Here is a 20,385-nt window from a genome sequence, read left to right as displayed (position 1 = left end):
GTGACACATGCGATTTGTCTTATAAAATATTTTTCTAGTCCGAAAAGACTTAAACAGCTACAGAGGTTCTCTCATGTCATTCCATACTCCCTGCTAACTGATACCTGCTGGTCGATTGTAAAAAGCCCATCATAAGCTCTTACTGCCTGCTGGCTGTAAACATTCAGACTATTAACTCGATGGCCACGCTAAATGGCTTCAACTAAATATTGCTTAGGGCGATAACACCCTGGTCCGCGTAAAAACGAGAAATAAAAACAGAAACGTATGCAGATGTGTCATGGAAATATTTATTTCTAAAATACAATTTAACATACGTTAAACTTATTACTGTTTTTTGACAACTTTTAGCATTTCATGGTCAGAAAATAAAATGGAAAACAACATTATGTACATGGTCTTGATATTTACAGGTGGGGTGAAAGCTGGCTCCGCTGCTGTTCCACTTGCGGTTCAACCAAATCCCACTCTAAAATGTGCTGCTGTAAACGTGTCCTGATTTGGAGATTGTCTTTGAACAAGGTGAAAGTCACTGATTTGTCTTCCTGTGTTCTGTCCATTGTTTTTTTTTTATGATTTTTTTTATTTATTTATTTTTTTGTTAGTCCGTCCAGGCTAGTAGTCCTGATGTGGGCTGTGCGTCAAACTGTGCCGTCGCAAGTCACAGTTGCGCCGAAACACCTTTCCGCAGCGGCCACAGCTGTAGGGCTTGATGTCTGTATGGGTGAGAAGGTGAGTTTTCAGGTTACTTCTTTGATTAAAGGTTCTTCCGCATGTGGGGCATTTGTGGGGAGACTCCTGTTTAGATTTAAAGCAAGCAAAGGATTATTCCCTTTATTGTATAGAACGTCTATCAATTATATCTTTCAGTCAACTAAATAAATCCACTCTTGTATCAGCTCTAAGTCGCTGATTTGCAAAATATTTTTTATGCAACCTTTCTATAGCTTTCAGAGGTTTCTTTTAATTTGGTAATAGGCCAAACGCAATGGTTTTATGACACTTACTGAAATCCCCATGCATGCAGTAGACAGTGCATATAGGTGAATTATGATCATAGCGTATCACACAGTTTAAGGTCAAGGTGTCTCTTAATATTCTGAGCTTACCTGCATGTGTAAGGTTTTATGGACGGCTAGAGTTCGAGACTGACAGAATCCCTTCCCGCATTCCTGACATTTGAATGGTTTTTCCTTGGAGTGGATGTATCTGTAAAACAGAAATGGCACTTAATCAACGTCTGCTCATGCATGGATTTGCTTGTCCAGTCGATGTTACGAGCCCCGCAGTCAAGGGGAGAAAAAATCCCCACTGTGTAAGTTATGGATGTACAATTTAATGCTTTAAAGTGCTTTAGCGCCCTCATGGAGAAAAGTCTGGGAATAGACCTGTTTGTATTTCATGGCAAAATTGAGAACATATTTTTTATAGCCAGTTCTGAAGAGGTCTTTTAAAGGAATAAATATGTTTGTCACAACTCAGGAATGCTGCTGGGAATTGCAGACCCCCCTCCTAGCCCTGTGCGTAATTGGTACAATATCAGCTATAAATCTGTCTTACCTGTGGTCTCTGAGATGGTCTTGTCTTCTGAACGCCTTGTGGCAAATATCACAGGTGTAAGGCCGCTCGTCTGTGTGGGTCCTCTCGTGAATGAGGAGATTGTAGGACTTGGTGAAATGCCTGCCGCAGAACTTGCAAATAAATTCCTTTTTCGTCTTGGATGGAAGCCTGCCCCGAGTCGGTTTTCTGTCCGGGGACAGCTTGCTCAACTCGGAGATGGTCCCCCCTAGTCCCGATGCCAACTTTGCCAGATCCGCAGCTTTCGGCGGGTCCTCCTGCGTGGCAGCGAGGGCCAGGTTGGCGAAGTCAAACCTCGGCCTGTCTTTGTGCAGCGAGGGGATGCCGTGCGCAACGGTGGCTTGTTTCGGGTGGAAGAGCTGCGCTGCGGCCGTGAAGGGCAGGCCTGGGAAGGGAATACGAGGATCTACCAGACCCTGGGCGGCTGCCGTGATCGTCGACCGCAGTCCTTGCATGTGCGGGTAGCCAAGAGTCCAGTGGTTCATATGCATGGTTTGCACCGCGCTGAGGCCGTACAGACCCTGCAGTTGGTCAGCGGGGAAAGTGTTGACGGCCTGCAGGAAGGAATAGTTTGTGAGCTGGAGGGCTGGGTGCAGGGGGATCGGAGCGTGCAGGGCTTTGCTCCCCATATCGGCTCAGACCTCTGCAGAAGACACGATGATAACCCTGAGGAGAGCAGAGAACAGAAAAACCGTGAGCGAGTGTGTTGATGGTCTTTGTTTTAAAAAATTCGCAATTATGTGGTGACAAAGGCAGGTTAAATATGACCCTCGGTTACAAGCCGTGCCCCAATGCCACCTGCTTGCATATAAGAAGACACTTGAAATGCATTAAGAGAGTTTAATTGTCCTACATGTTTTTATTTTAATTTAACCTGATGGTATTTACCTCACAAACACACGTCAATCTATAGGGGGGATCACCGTAACCTACAGTAAATTAGGGAAAAAATATTGCATGACTTCTTGCACAGCGTGAATTAGCCGATTAGTTAAATAATCTGAAGAGCCTACAGGTGCAGTACTATTGTTGTAATAGCGTGTAAACCTCTGCCAGCCATAAACAAACCCCCGCGAGGATATAAACTTATATTGTAGGCATTAGCGATAGTTTGTTCCCGAAAACTCAGATGCGCTTCAAAGTAATTCCTTGAAACAAACCAGTCATCGAAACTGTAATTAAATTAAGTGAGTGGAAAAACAACTCATATGACACCGATTAACACTGTAAATTACAATTTCAGAACCCACTGAATGAAGCACTAAATCTCCCATAATTAGAGAAGACACTGTTGTCGTTGTAGTTGGTGTTACACAATGCAAAACAAGTGCTCTGAATGTAGATTTGTAGGAGTTTGAAATTTTGCCAGCTGGAGATCATACGTTATTAAGTGCACGAGCATGAGTCAGAACAAAACACACTAAGGCTGGCTATTAACCACAAGAAAGCTGCTTTTATCTTTACTGGAAATACTTTGTTTTTTTATATGATGGCGGATAGTAGCTGATTTTATTGGCACTAATATTTTTTTATTTTTTTATTTTATTTTTTTTAGGTCTATTATATTTCATGCTGCATGTGTTTTTGAACATGCCTTGTTACAGCTGGGCAACATAACATGGAAATCTCCTCTGGGCATTTAACTTAGAGGCCTAATTTTAAAAGAACAATGTCTGCCTTAAGTGAAAGCAGAAGCTACCTGTCTTTACTGTGCATGACAAACGAGGTGAAATGACAGTGGAGGAATTGGTCTGGACCCGTGTTCGTGGGGATAACGACTTATGTTTTTCCCCCCAACAGAGAAAAAGTCCACCGTAGAAGTTCAAGGCTCCAGATGGTGAAAGCGGGACTGGCTTTGAGCCAGCGCTGCTACGGCGAGCTGACCTTTAGTTATAGCTGTGGTCAAAATGGAAAATAATAAGGAAAAAAAAGCTGAGTTTTGTGTCTTTGAGTAATAAAATAAGAGGCGCAATTCTTTTGGCGGTTTAGACCAAAACATATTTTAACATAATATTTCACAAGCTGCCCTGAAATGTCTGGCGATTAAGGCATTATCCACACTTGTGGTTTTCAGAATAAAAGGTCTTGCGTACACGGTAGCCGGAGGGGCTGCTGTTCGCTTGTTTCACTCGCTTTTGTCGCACAGATCCTTGATTTCTCTCTACTTTGCCTCCCCTCTCACAGATGGGATGGGGTTAAATATAATTTCGCACAGGTGCAGCTTAAGTCACCGTGAAGGCACTTGTTGTTCTTTGCCCATAAGAACAACTTCGTTCGGCGTGATCTTCTCTCACCTTTGGACTTCACTTACTCTTTGACAGCAGCCTAAGTGTTCCGTCCTGTTGTTTAAAATCCCCCCCAGTTTCATATTTTGGCAGGACGGTTTACATTTCTATGCCCAACGACAAGTCTTTACAAGCGCAAAGGCCACTGTTTGTTTCTCTAATGCCGCGCGCTCCGGACGGAGAACAGCGATGTCAAAGCGTGAGCGAACTGTGACCTCGAGCCGTTTATCATCACGGAGCTACGACCTCCTCTAGGACACGTTTTAATTCATTACTGTGCACGAGAAGCTGTTTTACTATAAGTTTGCTCTTTTTGGTTTCTAACGGTCCGTGTAAAAACTTTCCCTGCGATATATACATATATATATAAAAAAAAAAGTTCTAACGAGTAAATTAAGTGAGGTTGGTTCCCTTCCCGCAGAAGACTGACACATACCCTGCCAAACAGAATCTTACCCCAATAAATAGCTGCCAAGGGTCCTGCGGTATGTCAGTAATCCACAGTAACTATAGAGGCGACGAGCTCCAATAAAGCGTCGCTAAAAGTTTTCCAAGGTCCAAGTCCATGAAACTTTCATGTAGCCATGCAGCCAACTCTGATGTCTCGGACTTTCGCAGAGACGTGACAAGTTGTGAAAAGTTGTGGAAAGAGATGAAGAAGTTTGGAGGAGAGACAGCAGCAGCGTGGGAGTCCCGTCCGGAGCTGGGGCTGGAAGTGTGCGGTTCTGCACTTTTAGGGCTCCGGACTCTCGAGAGCACAGCCCGCCCTCCGACACGCCTCCACCCCCCTCCTCTATCATTAACTCCAATGTTCCCCTCTGTTTATTTGTGTTTGGATAGCAACTAAGGCTCCAGACCATAGTAGCGTGTTCAGCTGAACCTGCCTCCTCTGACACCTCTCATACACCATATAGCCAAGGCTGATACCTTCTTTTGCAGACATGTTTGGAAGCACGGGAGGAAACCTTGAACATTTTTTTTCCCCCACCTTCAACTCCACGCTTTTGAAAACGTGCTTTTTGGATGCTTGAGCAGCTTACAAGATTTCTTTCTTTCTGTCTTGTCTTTTTTTTTTTCCTTTTTTTTTTGAAACCATAGACCCCATTTGCGAAATGGAGGGCACATGCAAGATCCACCACATTAACTCGTTTGATTTCATTGTGGTAAGAGTGAAAAAAAAATCTTTAAGGTTGTGACTGAAAAAAATAAAAAACACAATGATGAGCAGCATGGTGAACAAATGCAAATATGTTATTGTAAAAAGGAGCTTTGTTTTTTTTCTCACGTTTGCACTGTTTCTTTTTTTTCCATTAACCTGAGTAAAAAGAAAAACTGAATAAAAATCTCTAATTACATCACAACACAGACTTTGGAATATACTTCTCAATTGCCCGTTTTTATTATCATAAATAAATAGTAGATAATATGCGGAAAGTGTGGCGATACATGTTGGAGCTATTCAAAAAATGCAGTGTTATTTCGTCATCCTTCTGATTGTTCTTTTTTTTTTTTTAAATCAATTTATGAGAAGTGACAGAGTAGTTATATGAGACTGGCCTTTAATTGCTTTGCGGTTTGTTACTGGCCGCGGATTTAGATGCAAAGCAATGAAGACCTTTGACAGCCAGGATCAGAAGTTAAAACTGCGCGCCTTCTTGTGCTGCAGAGGTGACTTTACGCACACACTGACTTTGACTTGAAAGGGCCATTTTCTTTTTCTAATAACATCTTAACCTTTTTCTTTAAAAATCCCTTTTTATGTGAATTTAAATAAAAACACTTAAATCAAGAATGGGGATGTCTACCTATTTCCTCTAGAGAAATGTCAAAATGCTTTAAACGGACACGTTATGGCCCAGCTTGTGTTTAATCTTTTTTTTTTCTGTGATTATCTTACTAATTAAAATTTTTGTACGTATGACAAAAGGTTTGGAAGTACATCGCTGTTGTGTTTTTAGAGGAATGTTAAATTCATGCATGTTCAGTGCAGCAGGACTGACAGAGGTTTGGAGTCTGTGCAGCTCTTGTGTTTGCCGCAGAGAGTTTGGTTTTGCAAAATGCAAGTCTGCAGCGCCGCCTATTGGAAGATGAGCAAAACGACAAGCTCTCTCTTGAACCGATCGAGTCCCCGGCTCTGAAACGACACCCGAGTTTTATGTCATGAATGAAGACGAATTTTATTTTAAAAAGCTGTGCCCCCGTGAGGAATTCGTGCTTTTAAATAATGTGACATACATTGAATACGCACACTCAAATAACAAAAAAAACCCAAACAAATAACTTTCATGTAGCCTACAAGAACAATTTAAATATACCTCATCAGTGCACATGTGGATCCTCTCATCTATTCACGCATTTCTACAAAACCTGCTTTAATAAAGACATGACAGAAAAGGGTCAGGCAGATTTCAGTACATTATAAGAGAGATAACAACCAAAGACGTTTAGTCTATCCAAGAGCCTATGTAGCCTAATTTTCGTTTTCTTAGAGCTGCAGAACATTGTCTGCACACAACATGCTTGTGGTTTTCGTTCGGTTTCATATCACCCCGGTCTCTGTCTTCACTGTCAAAACACTGAACAGCTACAGACAGATTAGAATACACATAGAACCCTGCGTTTTTTGACATTATAGATAATGGCATTTCTCAACATATTATACTCACTCTGGAGAGGTAGAGCAGCGCAGCCTAAATTGTGTTTATTTTCGGTCCTTGAAAAAAAGTAATTAAGATGGCCTATATATGTGTGTGTGTGTATATATATCTCTCTATATGTGTGTTTTAAATATGTCTTGAGCTCGTCGAAGAGATCTACCCACCAATAACTATATTCGCATTTGCCAATCTAATTCGTGCAGTCTAAATTCATTCATTACAAAAAAAAAAAAAAAAAACCAAAATACTTTCTGTGAAGAAAACGCCGACTTCCTGTGTGAGATTTTTTTTTTCCTGCTAAACTTTTAATCGAAACCTTCACGCCTTGTTACCAGTGAAATATTCAGTTTCATGTATGATACGGCTATATTATTTTTTTTATTATTATTTTTTTTTTTTTTTTTGGTGGTTATTCGTCGATTTCATGTTGGTATGATTTTACTTCATGGAATTTCTATACGCGCACAGGTTCCGTTAGATTAAGCCAAAAACAGTAATAATAAGCGTCGCGTTGAACAGACTGTGACTCATTGTACTTAATTCTATTAGAGTCCCATGTGATACGACTGTTATTAAAATATGACTCAGGTATCAATATCACGTTTACAGCGACCCGAGAAGACCGTGGAATTTTATCTCGCTCTGTTTTAATGCCCCTGACAGGACATTTTGGCCTCTATTTTACAGTTTTGATTTTACAGTTACTCTCATCTGCGCTATAGGATTACTGTATTCTTTATAGTTTGGGTAATGTCAGAGCCAGAGAGTTAGTGCCTTGCCCTTTGGCCCCGCTCTGAGTCCCTCCGCAGCCGCCATCATTCTCTATGATAATATGACTCCCACAGAGTATCAGCGTTGCAGCTCAGCGCAGCTGCCAAGCCCGTAATGGCCGACACTCCTCTTCCAATAACACTGAGTGACAGAAGACGGGACTGAGAGGAATAACTCATAAGGGACTGTAGACCGCTCGCGAGGTTAGGTACAGAAAGTGACTTTCACTTTGTCAGAGCATTCATTTGATTTACTAACTCGTGCTTTTAAACGTGAAAAGAAAATCAAACTGACGCACGAAATCTTGGTATAAAATGTATAAATGTTAAAAAAATATATTATGGTGAGAGCATCTGAGATGTGTCAGTCATACAGATTATTATTAATTCAAACTTTTACTTTTTCTCTTGCAGTAACACATGAGTGATACATGACATGTACATGCAGTACATGTGTGTCATGACCTACTATTTTAATGAACAATCCCTGTGCCACATCTGGAGACGTGAGTGTCCTCCTCTGATATCATATCACAATTAGTATATGTGACAATTATCTTAACAAAAAGGTGTCACCTTACTCCCGAGCACCGCTCCTCGGATCCTCTACTGAGTCCTCTGACGGGAAAAAGTGGAGCTGCAGGCCTCTCTCCTGGAGTCTGCCTGGGTCTCTTTGTGCCTGTCTGTGTTGCTGTGCCTGTGTGTTTGATAGCAGACAGGATGTCAGGTCCATACTATATGAGCAGGGGGAGGTAAACCTGTCATTGTTACCTACCTGCTGTGGTTTCAAAGCCCCCACATCCCCACCTACACTCGCACTCATCCTGTCCCGGCAGCAGCTCTCAGGATGGGTGTTTTTCATTCAAAGACCCCCTCTACTCACATTTTCCTCCACATCACACTCTTTTACTTGAAATCGAGCAGTTCTAGAAAAGTGGGGTTATGCCTCTCTTACCTCATGGCTTCTTTGTTCTGCTTGTTATTGTTGTTGTTGTTCATGTAGTCATCTCTCTTTCTGAATAAGACTTTCAGTTTTAAGGGAATTTGTGACGAAACGATAACAGAAACCATTAGTGATCAGAGAGGCGTACCAGATAACAGAGAAAAAACACTGTTTCATGTATAACAACACATTTGCACGACACGCTTTGTCATGTTGTTGAGGATTGAGCCTCCATGTAACATCATCCACCAGGGTGAGCGTCCAGATTTTCTCCCATTAAGACCACTAAAGCTACTTTTTAGTATCAGAATTTTAGATCAAATTGTAACACGATCGGGTTCACTGGAGGAGTTTGTCTTAAAGTTACGTAAAGGATTCTGTAAAAGCACATATTAATCAAATGGATATAAAAATAAGAGTAACGTGTTTTTTCCACATGTTTAATTCTGCCACACGGTGCAGTGAATTAATACGTGGTCTCAAACCTGCTTGAAAAAAGTCGAGGAGAATGACGCTCTGCAGAACTCCACTTTCCTGGACACCACAGCACATACTGTAATTCAGCTGTGACTGCAACAAGCTCTGGACTTTTGCTTTGTTGTGCAAGATTGCCCCCTATTGGTTCACCCTAAAACTGCTGTGGTGCACAATTTTTTATGATGCGTAATCAAAAGCTGGGTTATTCTGTGATGAGTCCATTACTGTCAGTTTTAGAACCTGGGCGAACTAATCTGAAGTGGACATATACACATTAATGAAATCACCACTGCTTTGGAGAGGAGAAATATCTGCTTCATCTTGTCCTCTTTCCATATTTTATGGGGATGCAGGACGCTTTAAATCTTTCAGACATTTAAAAGTAGGAGATAGACCCACTGAGTGTGCGTCTGTGAGCAAGAACAATGCACTGGTGGATATATACGGTACTTTTTTTTTTTTTTTTGTGGTTTGCGGCGTGATCTTTTCTCCATCTGCTGTCCGGTGCCACTCTCTTCACTGGTCTCCTGCCATCTGTTTTAACAGCACCTTTGCGTGACCAAATGCCTCTGCTCCCTGCAACGTTATCCACTCTGCCAGAGAGGCATAGAGAGGAAAACCACCGTGATATCGTGCTCCTTCAACCAATAAAACCCACCAGTTAATGCTGCTCAAGCCCAACACCAAATCCCATTTGTCAGCAAATAGCTTCATCCGGTTGTCAGTGCTGGCCTGGCGCTCCCGTAACGCTCCCTGCCATGACGATGACATCTCCAGTTATTTGTTGTCTGGTCTGACGGCTAGCAGAGCGAAGAAATGAAGAGCGGGAGCAAATGGAAGGATCTGCGCGGGATCATAAACGTCCCTGATCGGACATCTGATCTTTGTCAAGCCATCAGCCGGTTTAGCCGGTACGCTAAAATGTTGTTATCGATATGGAAATTCCGTAGGGAGCTGAAGTTTTTTACACAATGCACTGTATCAAAAGCAACAGCTGGGCCTCTCTAGTAGTAGCGAAACAGGAAAGATGGACGCGGGGAATGACAGGGGCAGTTTGAAATGATGGAAGGACATAGTGAGGGATTCTGCAACGGAAAGGTGCAGAAACATGGATGAACTTAGGGTTTCAGAAGGAGTATGTGAAAATGGGGAAAACTAAGGTAGAGATGGAGGCTAGTGCAAGCCACAGCACTCAACCACCCCGTCCCAGCTGTGTATGTATATATACATATGCGTGTAGTAGTTGTTACAAGAGAATATGTGAGTAAAAAGCCAGCAGGGGAGCTGGGTTAGGTGAGCGGTATCCTGCAGGCTCTGGGCTCCGCTTCCTGCACTGTTACAATATAGGCAGAGAGGGTCATATCAAACTGTCTCCAACACGCTCCCCCAGCTGTAAGGTCACTGCATTTTCGCATTGTTATACGCGATCGTCACGAAGAAGGTATTTTCTCATAGCACGTTCCCGAAGCTCTCCACGGCTCAGCTGCGACAGGCATGACCTTTTTGTTGCCGGGCGGGGATTCTCTGGACTCAGCTGCTCCGCGGGTGTGAGGGCCGTGGTGCCTTTTTTAAAAGGTGCCTTATGCCTTGTTGCCCTCCACGCATTGCATCATTCCTGCTTTGCCTCTTTTCTCACTGAAAACTGAGTGATTGGTGCGGGCGCTGGAAGCCTTCCACCAGCTGTGAAGACTAATCTGTTTTTTTTTTTTCTCGGTGATTCAACTTTTGATCGTGTTATGGCTCAAACTGTACTCAATGTGAATTCTCTCTCATTTATAATGGAAAAGCACATTTATATTGGAGCGGTCTTTATAAACTTTAAGGGAACCGCTATGGAAATAAGCTTATTTGCTTAATTAGACAGTAAAGTAAAGCTTAAATCGGCCCTTACTGTGTCTAAAATTCACAAAAATTCACAAACGTTCCCAAATCTGAATGAAAGGGTGCAGAAAGAAGAATAATCTTATATAATCTGCCCCTTTACCCCAATAATCGATTTGCAAAGAACTTAAATTAAAAAACAACAACACAATAAGCAGCAAAATAATGATAGCAATAAAATAAAATTAAAATAAAATAGGTGTCGGCCTACACTGACTGTCACGTTTCCATTTTAGTTCCCAAGATACAATTCCATCATACAAACAAAACGAAAAACACAATGAGTAGGACAATCAAACTAACATGTTTCATTATATTTCCTTAACATACTGACTTTTATTGTTCTTTTAAACGTAAACTTTAATCCTGAATCTTGTTGTTTTATTTTTATTTAAGATCTCTGTTCCTTTTAAGTCATACTTGCTTTCTCCTTTTTCAAACCAGAAACTCCTATTTTAACTAAACTCACAGCCTTCATTCTTTTGCTATATTTCTCTTCTACTGTATTCCACTAATGGAAGTAATAGATCCTGAGCTACTTGTTCTTGAAGTTGCGCCTCTGTGGGCCCAAAGCGCTGAATCCCCAGATGTACAGTAATTATGCCTGTGCTCCCTTCTGCTGATCGGCTCCCGCCGGTGAGGTGATGGACAGTAAAACTCTCCCAGCACCTGTTTCCTGGCCACGCTCAAGTGTTGTTAATAGGCTGATGAGAGACGTTAACAAAGTTACTGCAGCGCGCAGGAGGGATAAATCAACAGAGCGGCACAGCGTCTCATCCAGTCTGTCAGGAGTGACATTTTTAAAAGTTCCCAGTGACTGCTCCCTCCGTCCCGTACCTGGGGTTAGATGGAAAGATGGAAACGGAGCGAGGGCTGCGTGATTAAAGCACGGAGAGATTTAACAGAACTTGGGTGGACGGAGAGAAGGGACGTTTGATGGATAGAAAGATGAAGGAATGGAAGAATGGCAGAATAGAAAAGGGGTGGGTGTGGGGGGGCGGGTTATGTTTGAAGAAGCAGATGGGGAGATGGGCCAGTGAAAGGGGTTGAAGTGAGGAAAGGAGAAACGGAGGAATGACTCTAAAAAGCCGTTGATCCAGACTAGCCCGTCATGATTTAGTGAAATCAGGCCTCCTTGAAAACATCCCTGTGATGTTGTTGGAAGAGGAATGAATAATGCAATAGACCAAGTCACTTTCCCACATCAACAGCAACAACAATAACATTCATCCTGTGTGATTTCATATAATTTCTTTATTCCCCTGCCCTTTTCTCCCTTTGTGATGTGCCAGACGTATGTGCATTACAAAGAGAGTCAGGAAATGGCTTTCCACTTTAAAAAAAAAAAGAGAAAGAAAAAAAAATGAGAGCAGATCTTGACACTGTTACAAGAAGGACCTTTGGCTGTGATGGACCTCTGGGACGCAGGCACTTCTTTCAGATTCTCATATGACCGGAGCAGTGTGGGACGGCGCAATTAAATTCACCCACAAAGACAAATAATTCTTCAGTGTGTTATCATCATTTCTGCCAGTGAGTCACTGAGAAGTCGCTGCTATCGTGGAAGGCAAAAAAAGGCGATTGTTTCTCTGGAAGCCAAAAATATCCTCTCTGGCTGCGGTCCAGCCTTGTTGCTCCTCTCCCCTCTCCCTTTCCTCCCACTCTTTGAACTAAAATAACATCATTTTTTGAATGAACTCTTGTGTTATTGATGGATTTCGGCTCCGCTGTGGTTTGAATTAATAGCTTGGATGGCTGTATGGTTGCATTTAGTGTGTTGACACACGCGTGCACGTACACACACCGGGCGCACAAAAACGCTCTCAGGCATTATTACATCGGCACACAGTCATGCTAACGGACGCGCACACACACACGCTAAGTAAATGTTAATGCACACAGGTGCAGTCTTTAGGGAGGTTGCTTTTGCTCTCTCATCAGTCACTCGTAATCACTTCCCTTCCAGCCCACTAAATCACCGTCTTTTACTGATGCATTTATAGGATGCATGTTCACAACTTGTAGCCAGGGAAAAGTTTGGCCACCACCAGGAATACATTACAAGCTTCTGCATCCATACGGCCCGTGTACAGTCAACTTCGCAGACAGGAAATATTGTTTTATAAATGCCTACTTGGTTGTAGAAATGTATTTGTGCTTTTAATGGGGTTTAAGCTGTTTACGACATATGGGTGAGAGTGGAGTTATTGGTCAAGGAGGGAGGGAGGGGGGGAGGGGGCTCCTGGGCAGCTGTGGATATTGGCAGGTTGCACGACTCCACCAAACTAGTCCTGGGGAGGTCCCAGTGACCTGTTTTACACCAACACTGGCGCTTTGTCGTAAAAACCGGAGGGAAGTCGAGTCACAACTTGAGTATTTGTTTGAAGATGATGGAAAAAGTCCTCCTGTGGCAAGGCCATGTGAGAGAGTGTCTGATGGGAGTGGAAATGCGCAGAAAAACAGGCCGTGTCTTTACATAGATTTTAGATTGGCGCCCAGATTCTGGTAAAAATGCTCCTAATGCCACAGAGAAAAGAGAACCGCATTCCCCCTCTCACTCTTTTGGATGGAAACGCTTTCTTGTCACTCTTGTTCGAGTGCCGTAATTGGACGTTAAGGGGCTTGCCGGGAGAGGTGTGATGTGGTGTTAAAACTGCTCGCAAATCACATATTTCTCACGTCTGTGGAGGTTCAAACTCTGGCTCGGGCGTCATCCCGGCCGCGCCGCGCCCCTTGCCGCTTCTTTTTCGAAAATCACACGGCACCGTCCTGAACGAGACAGGTGAAGAAAACTGTCAGCGTGCCGCGGTGATTCAGGAGATTTAATATTTCCTAAAAGCCCTGAATTTTACCTGTCACTGCAACGGACAAATGTGTCTTTGCATGTGCAGCGTGTGTCAGAGTGATGGATGGTGTTAAGTGTGTTCCAGGATTATGTTTTATGAAAGTTAAAGGGCCCTGGGGTTGGTCTGCGGAGCACATAATCTCAGACGAAGTGCAGGGCTGGATGAACCGAGGCTTTATTATTAAACACCTATGAGAGAGCCCTAGAGCTGGTGGAGGACCCCGAATATTCAGCCTAACACTCCGGACAATCTCGTCACACGTCCCTGCCATTTGAGCATGAAATTAAAACGCTACTCAAGAACTCATTTACATCCAGGCATGAAATAAGAGTCGTGCCCTTCTGCAGTCACACTCCTGACCTTGCAGTATTCTTTCATGGCATTCCTTTGAGCTGTCTTTTCTTATCGGTCTTTTTTCTTTTCATTACAGCGAGTTTTTATCTTTGGAGGGAGAGTATTAAAAAAAAAAGGCAATACTTTCGGCAATAAATTTCAGATTTGATGGCACAAGAGAGAACTGGCAATAAACGATGTCGTATCGATTTCACATGTGGAGTGGGACTACCGAGGCTAATGCTACGGGAGTGGAAGGGGGACGCAGTCCACGGGATGTTCGTGGAAGGCTTTGTGGAGGCTCTAGGGGCCCGGCTCCGCAGCTCTGGGAGCAGTTAAAAAAAATATCATAAAAGTTTGGTATTCACAATTATTCTGACTTTTTAGAATTATAAATCTTTGTTAATGCTCATGGTGGATGCATTACTGGTTTAAACATGGAAATGGATTGTTGCTCCCCTGGTAACAATTTCGCCTGGTAATTATATAGGATCCTGTAAAGGAAACAGATTTTTTTTAATAGAATTTGGCACAGTGGGTCTGATGGTACAAGGTGACCTGCGCGGGGCAGTTTGAAACAAACTGAAGGGAAGGTGGTGCTGCATTATTCTAATGTAACACTGATGTAAGTGAGATATTACATTTGTTTCCTTTTCACAATTTAACAGCTCTCTAGTTGGAGACTTTAAATCATGCCTCATCTTAAACTTTTATACACACAGGAGACGGCATGACTACTTGTATGCTAAAAAAGTGAAACAGTAAAGCTCGCTGTGATCATTTATTTGTTTTTTAAGAGTCCAGCTCTACTGTTTTGGTTCAGTGTCACTAATGTAGCTCCGTATATAGTGAATTTTAGCTCGGTAATTGAAGGTAAATGTGATGTAACTTGCGCAGTTTCTAAAAATCTGATGTCGTTGTCCGTGTTTCGTGCTCATATGCCATAGTTTGTGCACACTGCGGAGGGAATGAAAGGCTGCTCAGGCCGAAGCTCTCTCCTGAGAGGAACAGAAATGGAGAAGCAGGCTTTCGCCGTAGAGTTGCCGTTAAGCACATGCATCGTTGTCGAGCTCCAGCTGGCTTGGACTGGGAAGCTGGAAATGTTTACCATGGTCCACATGGCTAATTTGTGTGTTTTTATTTTGCTGTTGTGTATCTGGGACTTTTGGTTGGGGGTGGAGGTGTGGTTTGGGATGAGGAGGGGGGGGCTGCAGCAACAGTCAACAGATGCTGTCAAAGTGACCGCAGGGAGGAAGCAGAGACAAATGCTCCTCATTACAGCGCTGACTGCAGCTCAGTGGCCCAGTAACCAGCAGAAACCAGCTCCATGTCAGTGACTGTGCAGCTGGAGATCAGCTGATGCTCGCTGGCTTCACTTAGAGTCAAGACCCATTCACTTCTTCCTTGCTTCAGCTGAAAACGGATACGCTGTGGCAGGCATCGCTGTACCAACACAATAGAGACACTCAAATTAAAAGCATAACGAGGGGCCGTTTGTCAAAGCAGCTGATTAACACTGACTCAGCTGGGGTTATGATTCACATGAGCGTTTTAAGAACCTGGATGTTGCTTATGGTGCAATAAGCTGGACCACATCTGAGGAGGGTGGACTCCTCTCAGTGGAATCCTGCATTGTCTGGACATCATCAAGTCACATGGTTCATCTGAGAAACCAAAAGAGATGTTGGAAAATATCAACAGATTTGCTTAAGTGCAACCGTATGCATGCATGGCGAAGACTTTCAGGCCACGAGTAGCCAGAAATGTGCTGTCACAATGCTTTCATGATCAGATGTCAGAACTTATATTGAAATGACAAGCGGAAACTCCGCTGACAGGCAGTATAGAGCATTTGTCGAATAAGCGACGCACCCAACTTGATCTGATGAACGTAGATGTTCAAGGACCATCCACCTCCAGTGTATTAATCAGTAAAAGAAATTACATCTGTTCTTTCATCCTCTTGGGTCCTTACCGACATAAAACATCAGGTATTGGACTCTCAGATAGATTTTCTTTGTGTCCTCTTCCTTCCTGACTCCAGCTGGCCTCTGTTTGCTCTATGATAAATTGGATGATATTATTTTTCATTATCTCAATTATCTTTTCACTCCCACTGTAAGTGCTGGAGGTCCATATGCCCATGTGCTTTGTATTACAGCACAAAATGAGGAAAAAAAAAAAAAAAAAAAAACTCCTCAGCGACTGAATTAACTGTACAGTGCGAGCGTGTCCGTTGGGGTGATTTCACTGGGCTGTGAAACCAATGTGAGCAATGTTCCTGACCCCAGTCAGGAGTCAGACAGCAGTACGGGAGTCACCAGAGGTTGCATCGGGCCCCTCTGGATGGACAGGCTGGGAACTGTAAACCTGGAAGACCGGGAGCACAAGTTCCGTGTGTTTACCATGCTACTTTTACAAGTGATGTCACCACATTGTAAAAAGATACAGTTCTCGACGGCCCCGTCCTTTGTTACTATTTGAGAGAATAAACACGGGCTAAGTGCACGACGAGAGATGGAAGCGGAGGACTCTTTGGCTGCGGGGTGGGGTAGGGGGGTTGGTGGGCTCCTGTGGTGCGTGGTACGTCCAAGAAGTTGAAGTGGCCTGTGGGGATCTGTAACTGTCCAGGTGCTGCAAGATCTGGCCCAGTCAGACTGGTGAAGCAGGAGATCCTGCCAATAAATATTCAGCCGTCCTGCCTTTTTGTGTACAGGACTTGAACAGAAACAAAAACACCAACTGTTGCGAATCCCTCTGGGCCTCTAACCGTGTGTCTACACGAATCCGAGAATCGCAGTGTGTGTGTGTGCGTTTTCCCTCTTGAAACGGCAGATACAGCAAATCACATCCTTCAATTCAGCATCTGTCCTCAGAAAGCACCGTTCGAAAACATTTCTCATTCCAGCTCCTTTGGAATTTCATAAATATCCAGCTTCCACTTCACATCCCCCTGCTTTTTCTTCCTCTTTACGATCCTCACTCTCACTACATGGCTTTGTGGCATTGCAACAGACTCTCTTAACATTAAGTCAGAGCACTGATGTGTGGTGTAAGTGTAGCCGTATGCGTAAAGGCAATGAAACAGCTTGTGTTTTATGTGAGCTCTCCCGGCTCAGACAGCTGGGTGGCTGCTGGGGCTGTTTTAACCTACAGCTCCACGGGTCCCGGTCTGCAATGTAGTGATGTAAGTCAAGCTAAGCAATTCCAGCGCAGCTGCACTGATAGGAAACAAACAAAATCTGGAATCAGACAATAAAGGATTCCTCAGCCAGCTCAATACTCTTCTGTAGTTTTTAGGGATAACATGCAACTCTGAAACCTGCTGTTTTGTGGTATGCTCCTCTGAAGCCTTGAAGACCCATCTCTCTGTCGACCCCAGAGGATGATTAGATCATCCATCTCATGTATCAGCAAACTTGACCACTGGAATAATGTAGCAAGCCTTACTGCTTCCCTGGTCATTTTTTGATGAGACCTCTGCTGTCTTGCTGCCTTCCTCTGTCTCCCGGTTCAAGTGTACTTGTATGGTTCCTTGGCTTGGACTTTTATTAGCTTTCCCCGAGCCTCAAAGAACTTGGCCCGGTCTCGTTCTCTCCGGCACTTTCCCACTAATGAAGTGCATATTCAGCCGGAGCTGAGCCCGGTTCCTTGGCCATCCCTTAATGGGAATTTCCCCTTTCTACCATGCATCCCTGCCTGTCTCGCTCTCTGCCACTCTGGTGTGTGTGACTCATGTCCTGAATGGCTAGCCATCAGCCAGGGGATGTTTGATTCATAAACCTTATAACACTTGTTTGCCACTGTTGGACTGTTTGGCTCACTTTCTCAGCAAATGGCTGCCTGACTTGTTAAATGACTGACTTATTGCAGGTCTGGGTGGCTCAAAATGGGATAAATGCTTCGAGGCTGAGACACTGAGTGACGCTGAGAGGGGAAAAAAAAGATGTACAAATCTGGATGTGCAGTCTTACTGTGAAGATTAAAAACATTCGCACTTTGATGCTGAAGCTGCAGAGTGCTACTGATGCATTTTCCAAACTTATCGCTGAATTCAGAAAATACGTCAGGCTCCGACGGATGGAAGGATTTCAAACATGACTGCTTGCTTCCACATGTTTTATAAAAAGCTAAAATTAAGGCGGACCACCTCTGAAGGCACCTGTTGCTCCAGAAACTGCTAATTCATTTATACCAACTTGCCTTTTATTCTACAAGGAGACTCTTGGCATCTGATATTTCGTGCCTTAATCACTGGAAAAATAATCCTTGTATGTTGTTGTAGCACAGCTCAATGAGGATGAGACAGTCTACATCCTAGAATCAACCTTGAAGGGTCCAGTGCTATCTGCATTTTATGAGGGAAAATCCTCTGGGAGATGAAAGCTGGGAATATACTCTGTGACAGTGAAGGTCATGCGAAACTGGCTGACGCTGGCCTGGCTGGATATTTGACGGTGAGCTTTGATTCCACGGGGCCTTCCACTCTCTAAAAGTCAACATAATAAAATCAGGTCTCCCTTGGAGTATAATGCATATGATAATCATTTCTGTCCACAGTTGTTTCATCGCTCCTAAATTAATCTTTCTGATCCAAAACAAAAGGCTGGGAGCCATTGAATTTGGAAGTGTTTATTTCCACACAGTTTCTTCTTTTTTTTTTTTTTTGCTTAGATTTTACGTCCAAAGAATGCTGTTGGGCAGGCAGCTCTCGCAAAACTTTTACAGCCCCTCATGAGCTTTAATCTAGTCAGAATCTAGGTCTACCTTAAGAAAGCACAACGCAGCTGCCAGAGAGACAATATGCTGAGGATAAAAGACAAGGAGCGAGACTCTTCAGGCTGAACAGTTAATTCCCATTATGAGCGCTCGTCATGTTTCCAACAGAAGTTTGTGGTTTGGGTGCTTGCTGCTCACTGAGGACATTTCCTTTTCCCACACTGGCGTATCTTCAATGCACTCATCATATTCCTTTTGTCTCTCCATAGCGATTGGCCAGCGTTCCTCTGAGGGGGGTCAAAGAGCAAATCTCATCCCCCAGTGGGTGGCTAGTCGCCGGAGCGCTTTTTAGTGGGCGATGAACTCTGCTGTGCAAAAGGGCAAGAGATATACAGTGCTGCGGTTTAAGGAGTTTATGGAGGAAGGAAAAATATGCAAATGATATAAAACACAGAGCAGTGCAGTGGAGGACACACATGTGCATGCAAAGCAGCGTGTTGCGGTCCAAGTGGAGTGAGCTCAGAGTAGCACGGAGGTCAGCAACACCATCACTCAAGCTCCGAAGTCTGGCAGGCTTCCACCTTGCTAAAGTGTCCTTGAGCAAGACTTTGACTCATTACCAGCTCCAGGAGTACTGCTCTGTGGCTGATCCTGATCTTTGATCCCCCTCGTGGAGGAGGACATAAGACAAGGGAACCTTCCCCGAGGGACGGGTGAAAATGGCAAATTATTATTTTTAGAGACAAAAACGACGGAGGGAGAAAACACAGACCAATTCGTCATCATCGCTTTTCCTTACATTGAGTTAAAGGCAGTTTATCGTCCACAGACTCCTGGGATGTTTCCTACCAGAGCTGTCGTCCAATGCTTGGAGATCTTTCCCCTGGTTTAGTAACCAACAGCTGCAAACCGGCCGGGACTACGGCTGCAGCCGGCTGGGTGGTCTGTGGTCTATAAGGCATAAGCGCCCCATTACTTACCTGGCTGCATTGTTTCACTTTTTGGACACTTAGCCATTTTTGCTAAGCACTTGATGATTTAAAGAGATCCATAAAAACTGCAGGACTGCGACCCTTAAGAACCTGTGTTGGCTGCGACTGAGCTGGACCAAGGCATCGGGAACAAGGTGGAGCTATAGGGTAGGCGTTGGGTTTCAATTTGGTATGGCTGGAATATATATATATATATGTATATATAGTACAATAAACCATTTTAAACCTTCAGTTTAACGTATATGACACAGAAATAATTTGCAAAAGTGCAAAGGGTGAAAGGGAGCTTGTTTTTTTTTTTTTTTTTTGTTCCACTTACAGCCAACGGCTCTGCAAAGTTCATCATGGGTTTCTCCGTCAAGGCTGTGAGGGAGGAGAGAAGGACTGGATAATAGCGTGTAATGGTGATGCGTTTTACAGGGTCATCCTTGTCCCTGTCCAGACTCCACTGGCCTATTTGGAAGCTCTTTCCTCGTATATACTCATACCCAAACTGGTTCCCTGTGCTTCCTAAGACATCAAGTCTGCTGCCATTCAAAAAGCCTGAGCAGTGGCAGTTTTGTTATTTTGGACGCAGATGTGAAGAATTCAAGGGGAATCCCCGAAAATAATGCATCTCAAGAAGGTGTGTCGTTTACATTTTCACATGAAAATCTTACTAAGAGGAGATGAAAGGCCAATGAAACATGGGTTTTTTGTTGTTTTTTTAATTAAGACCAGTCCGTGTCATCTTTAAAGTGGGTTGCTGGAGAAGAACACTGTTGTAGAAAATGTAAGTGTGCCTTACACATCGCCTCTTCTCTTGCTGAACCCACAGCTTGGCTCCATAAAACCTGTGGTGAGAAACAAAAAAAAAAAGTTTTTTTGCCAGCTCTCGGTCTTCAAAGGAATATGACATTTTTTT

The 20,385-nt window shown here is 43.5% G+C and overlaps 1 protein-coding gene across 2 annotated transcripts; it reads right to left on the bottom strand.

The window, feature by feature from the left end:
• Positions 1-276: 276 nt before the first annotated feature.
• Positions 277-5,018, bottom strand: osr2 (odd-skipped related transciption factor 2). 2 transcript variants are annotated; one of them, XM_047599767.1, is made up of 4 exons: positions 4,320-5,018; positions 1,561-2,244; positions 1,110-1,209; positions 277-798 (listed from the first exon to the last, which is right to left on the bottom strand). In XM_047599767.1, exons 2-4 carry the CDS (start codon positions 2,205-2,207, stop codon positions 616-618), a joined length of 930 nt encoding a protein of 309 aa, XP_047455723.1. In that variant the 5' UTR covers positions 2,208-2,244; positions 4,320-5,018; the 3' UTR covers positions 277-615. The 2 variants fall into 2 exon arrangements, with proteins under 2 accessions (XP_047455723.1, XP_047455724.1); XM_047599768.1 differs by having other exon boundaries at positions 277-716; positions 4,320-5,005.
• Between the last annotated feature and the right edge of the window lie 15,367 nt (positions 5,019-20,385).

This window comes from Mugil cephalus, chromosome 11, assembly GCF_022458985.1.
Source record: "Mugil cephalus isolate CIBA_MC_2020 chromosome 11, CIBA_Mcephalus_1.1, whole genome shotgun sequence".
Lineage (NCBI taxonomy): Eukaryota > Metazoa > Chordata > Actinopteri > Mugiliformes > Mugilidae > Mugil > Mugil cephalus.
Note: the sequence above shows the minus strand (reverse complement) of the source record. Positions and strands in the feature narration are given on the sequence as shown.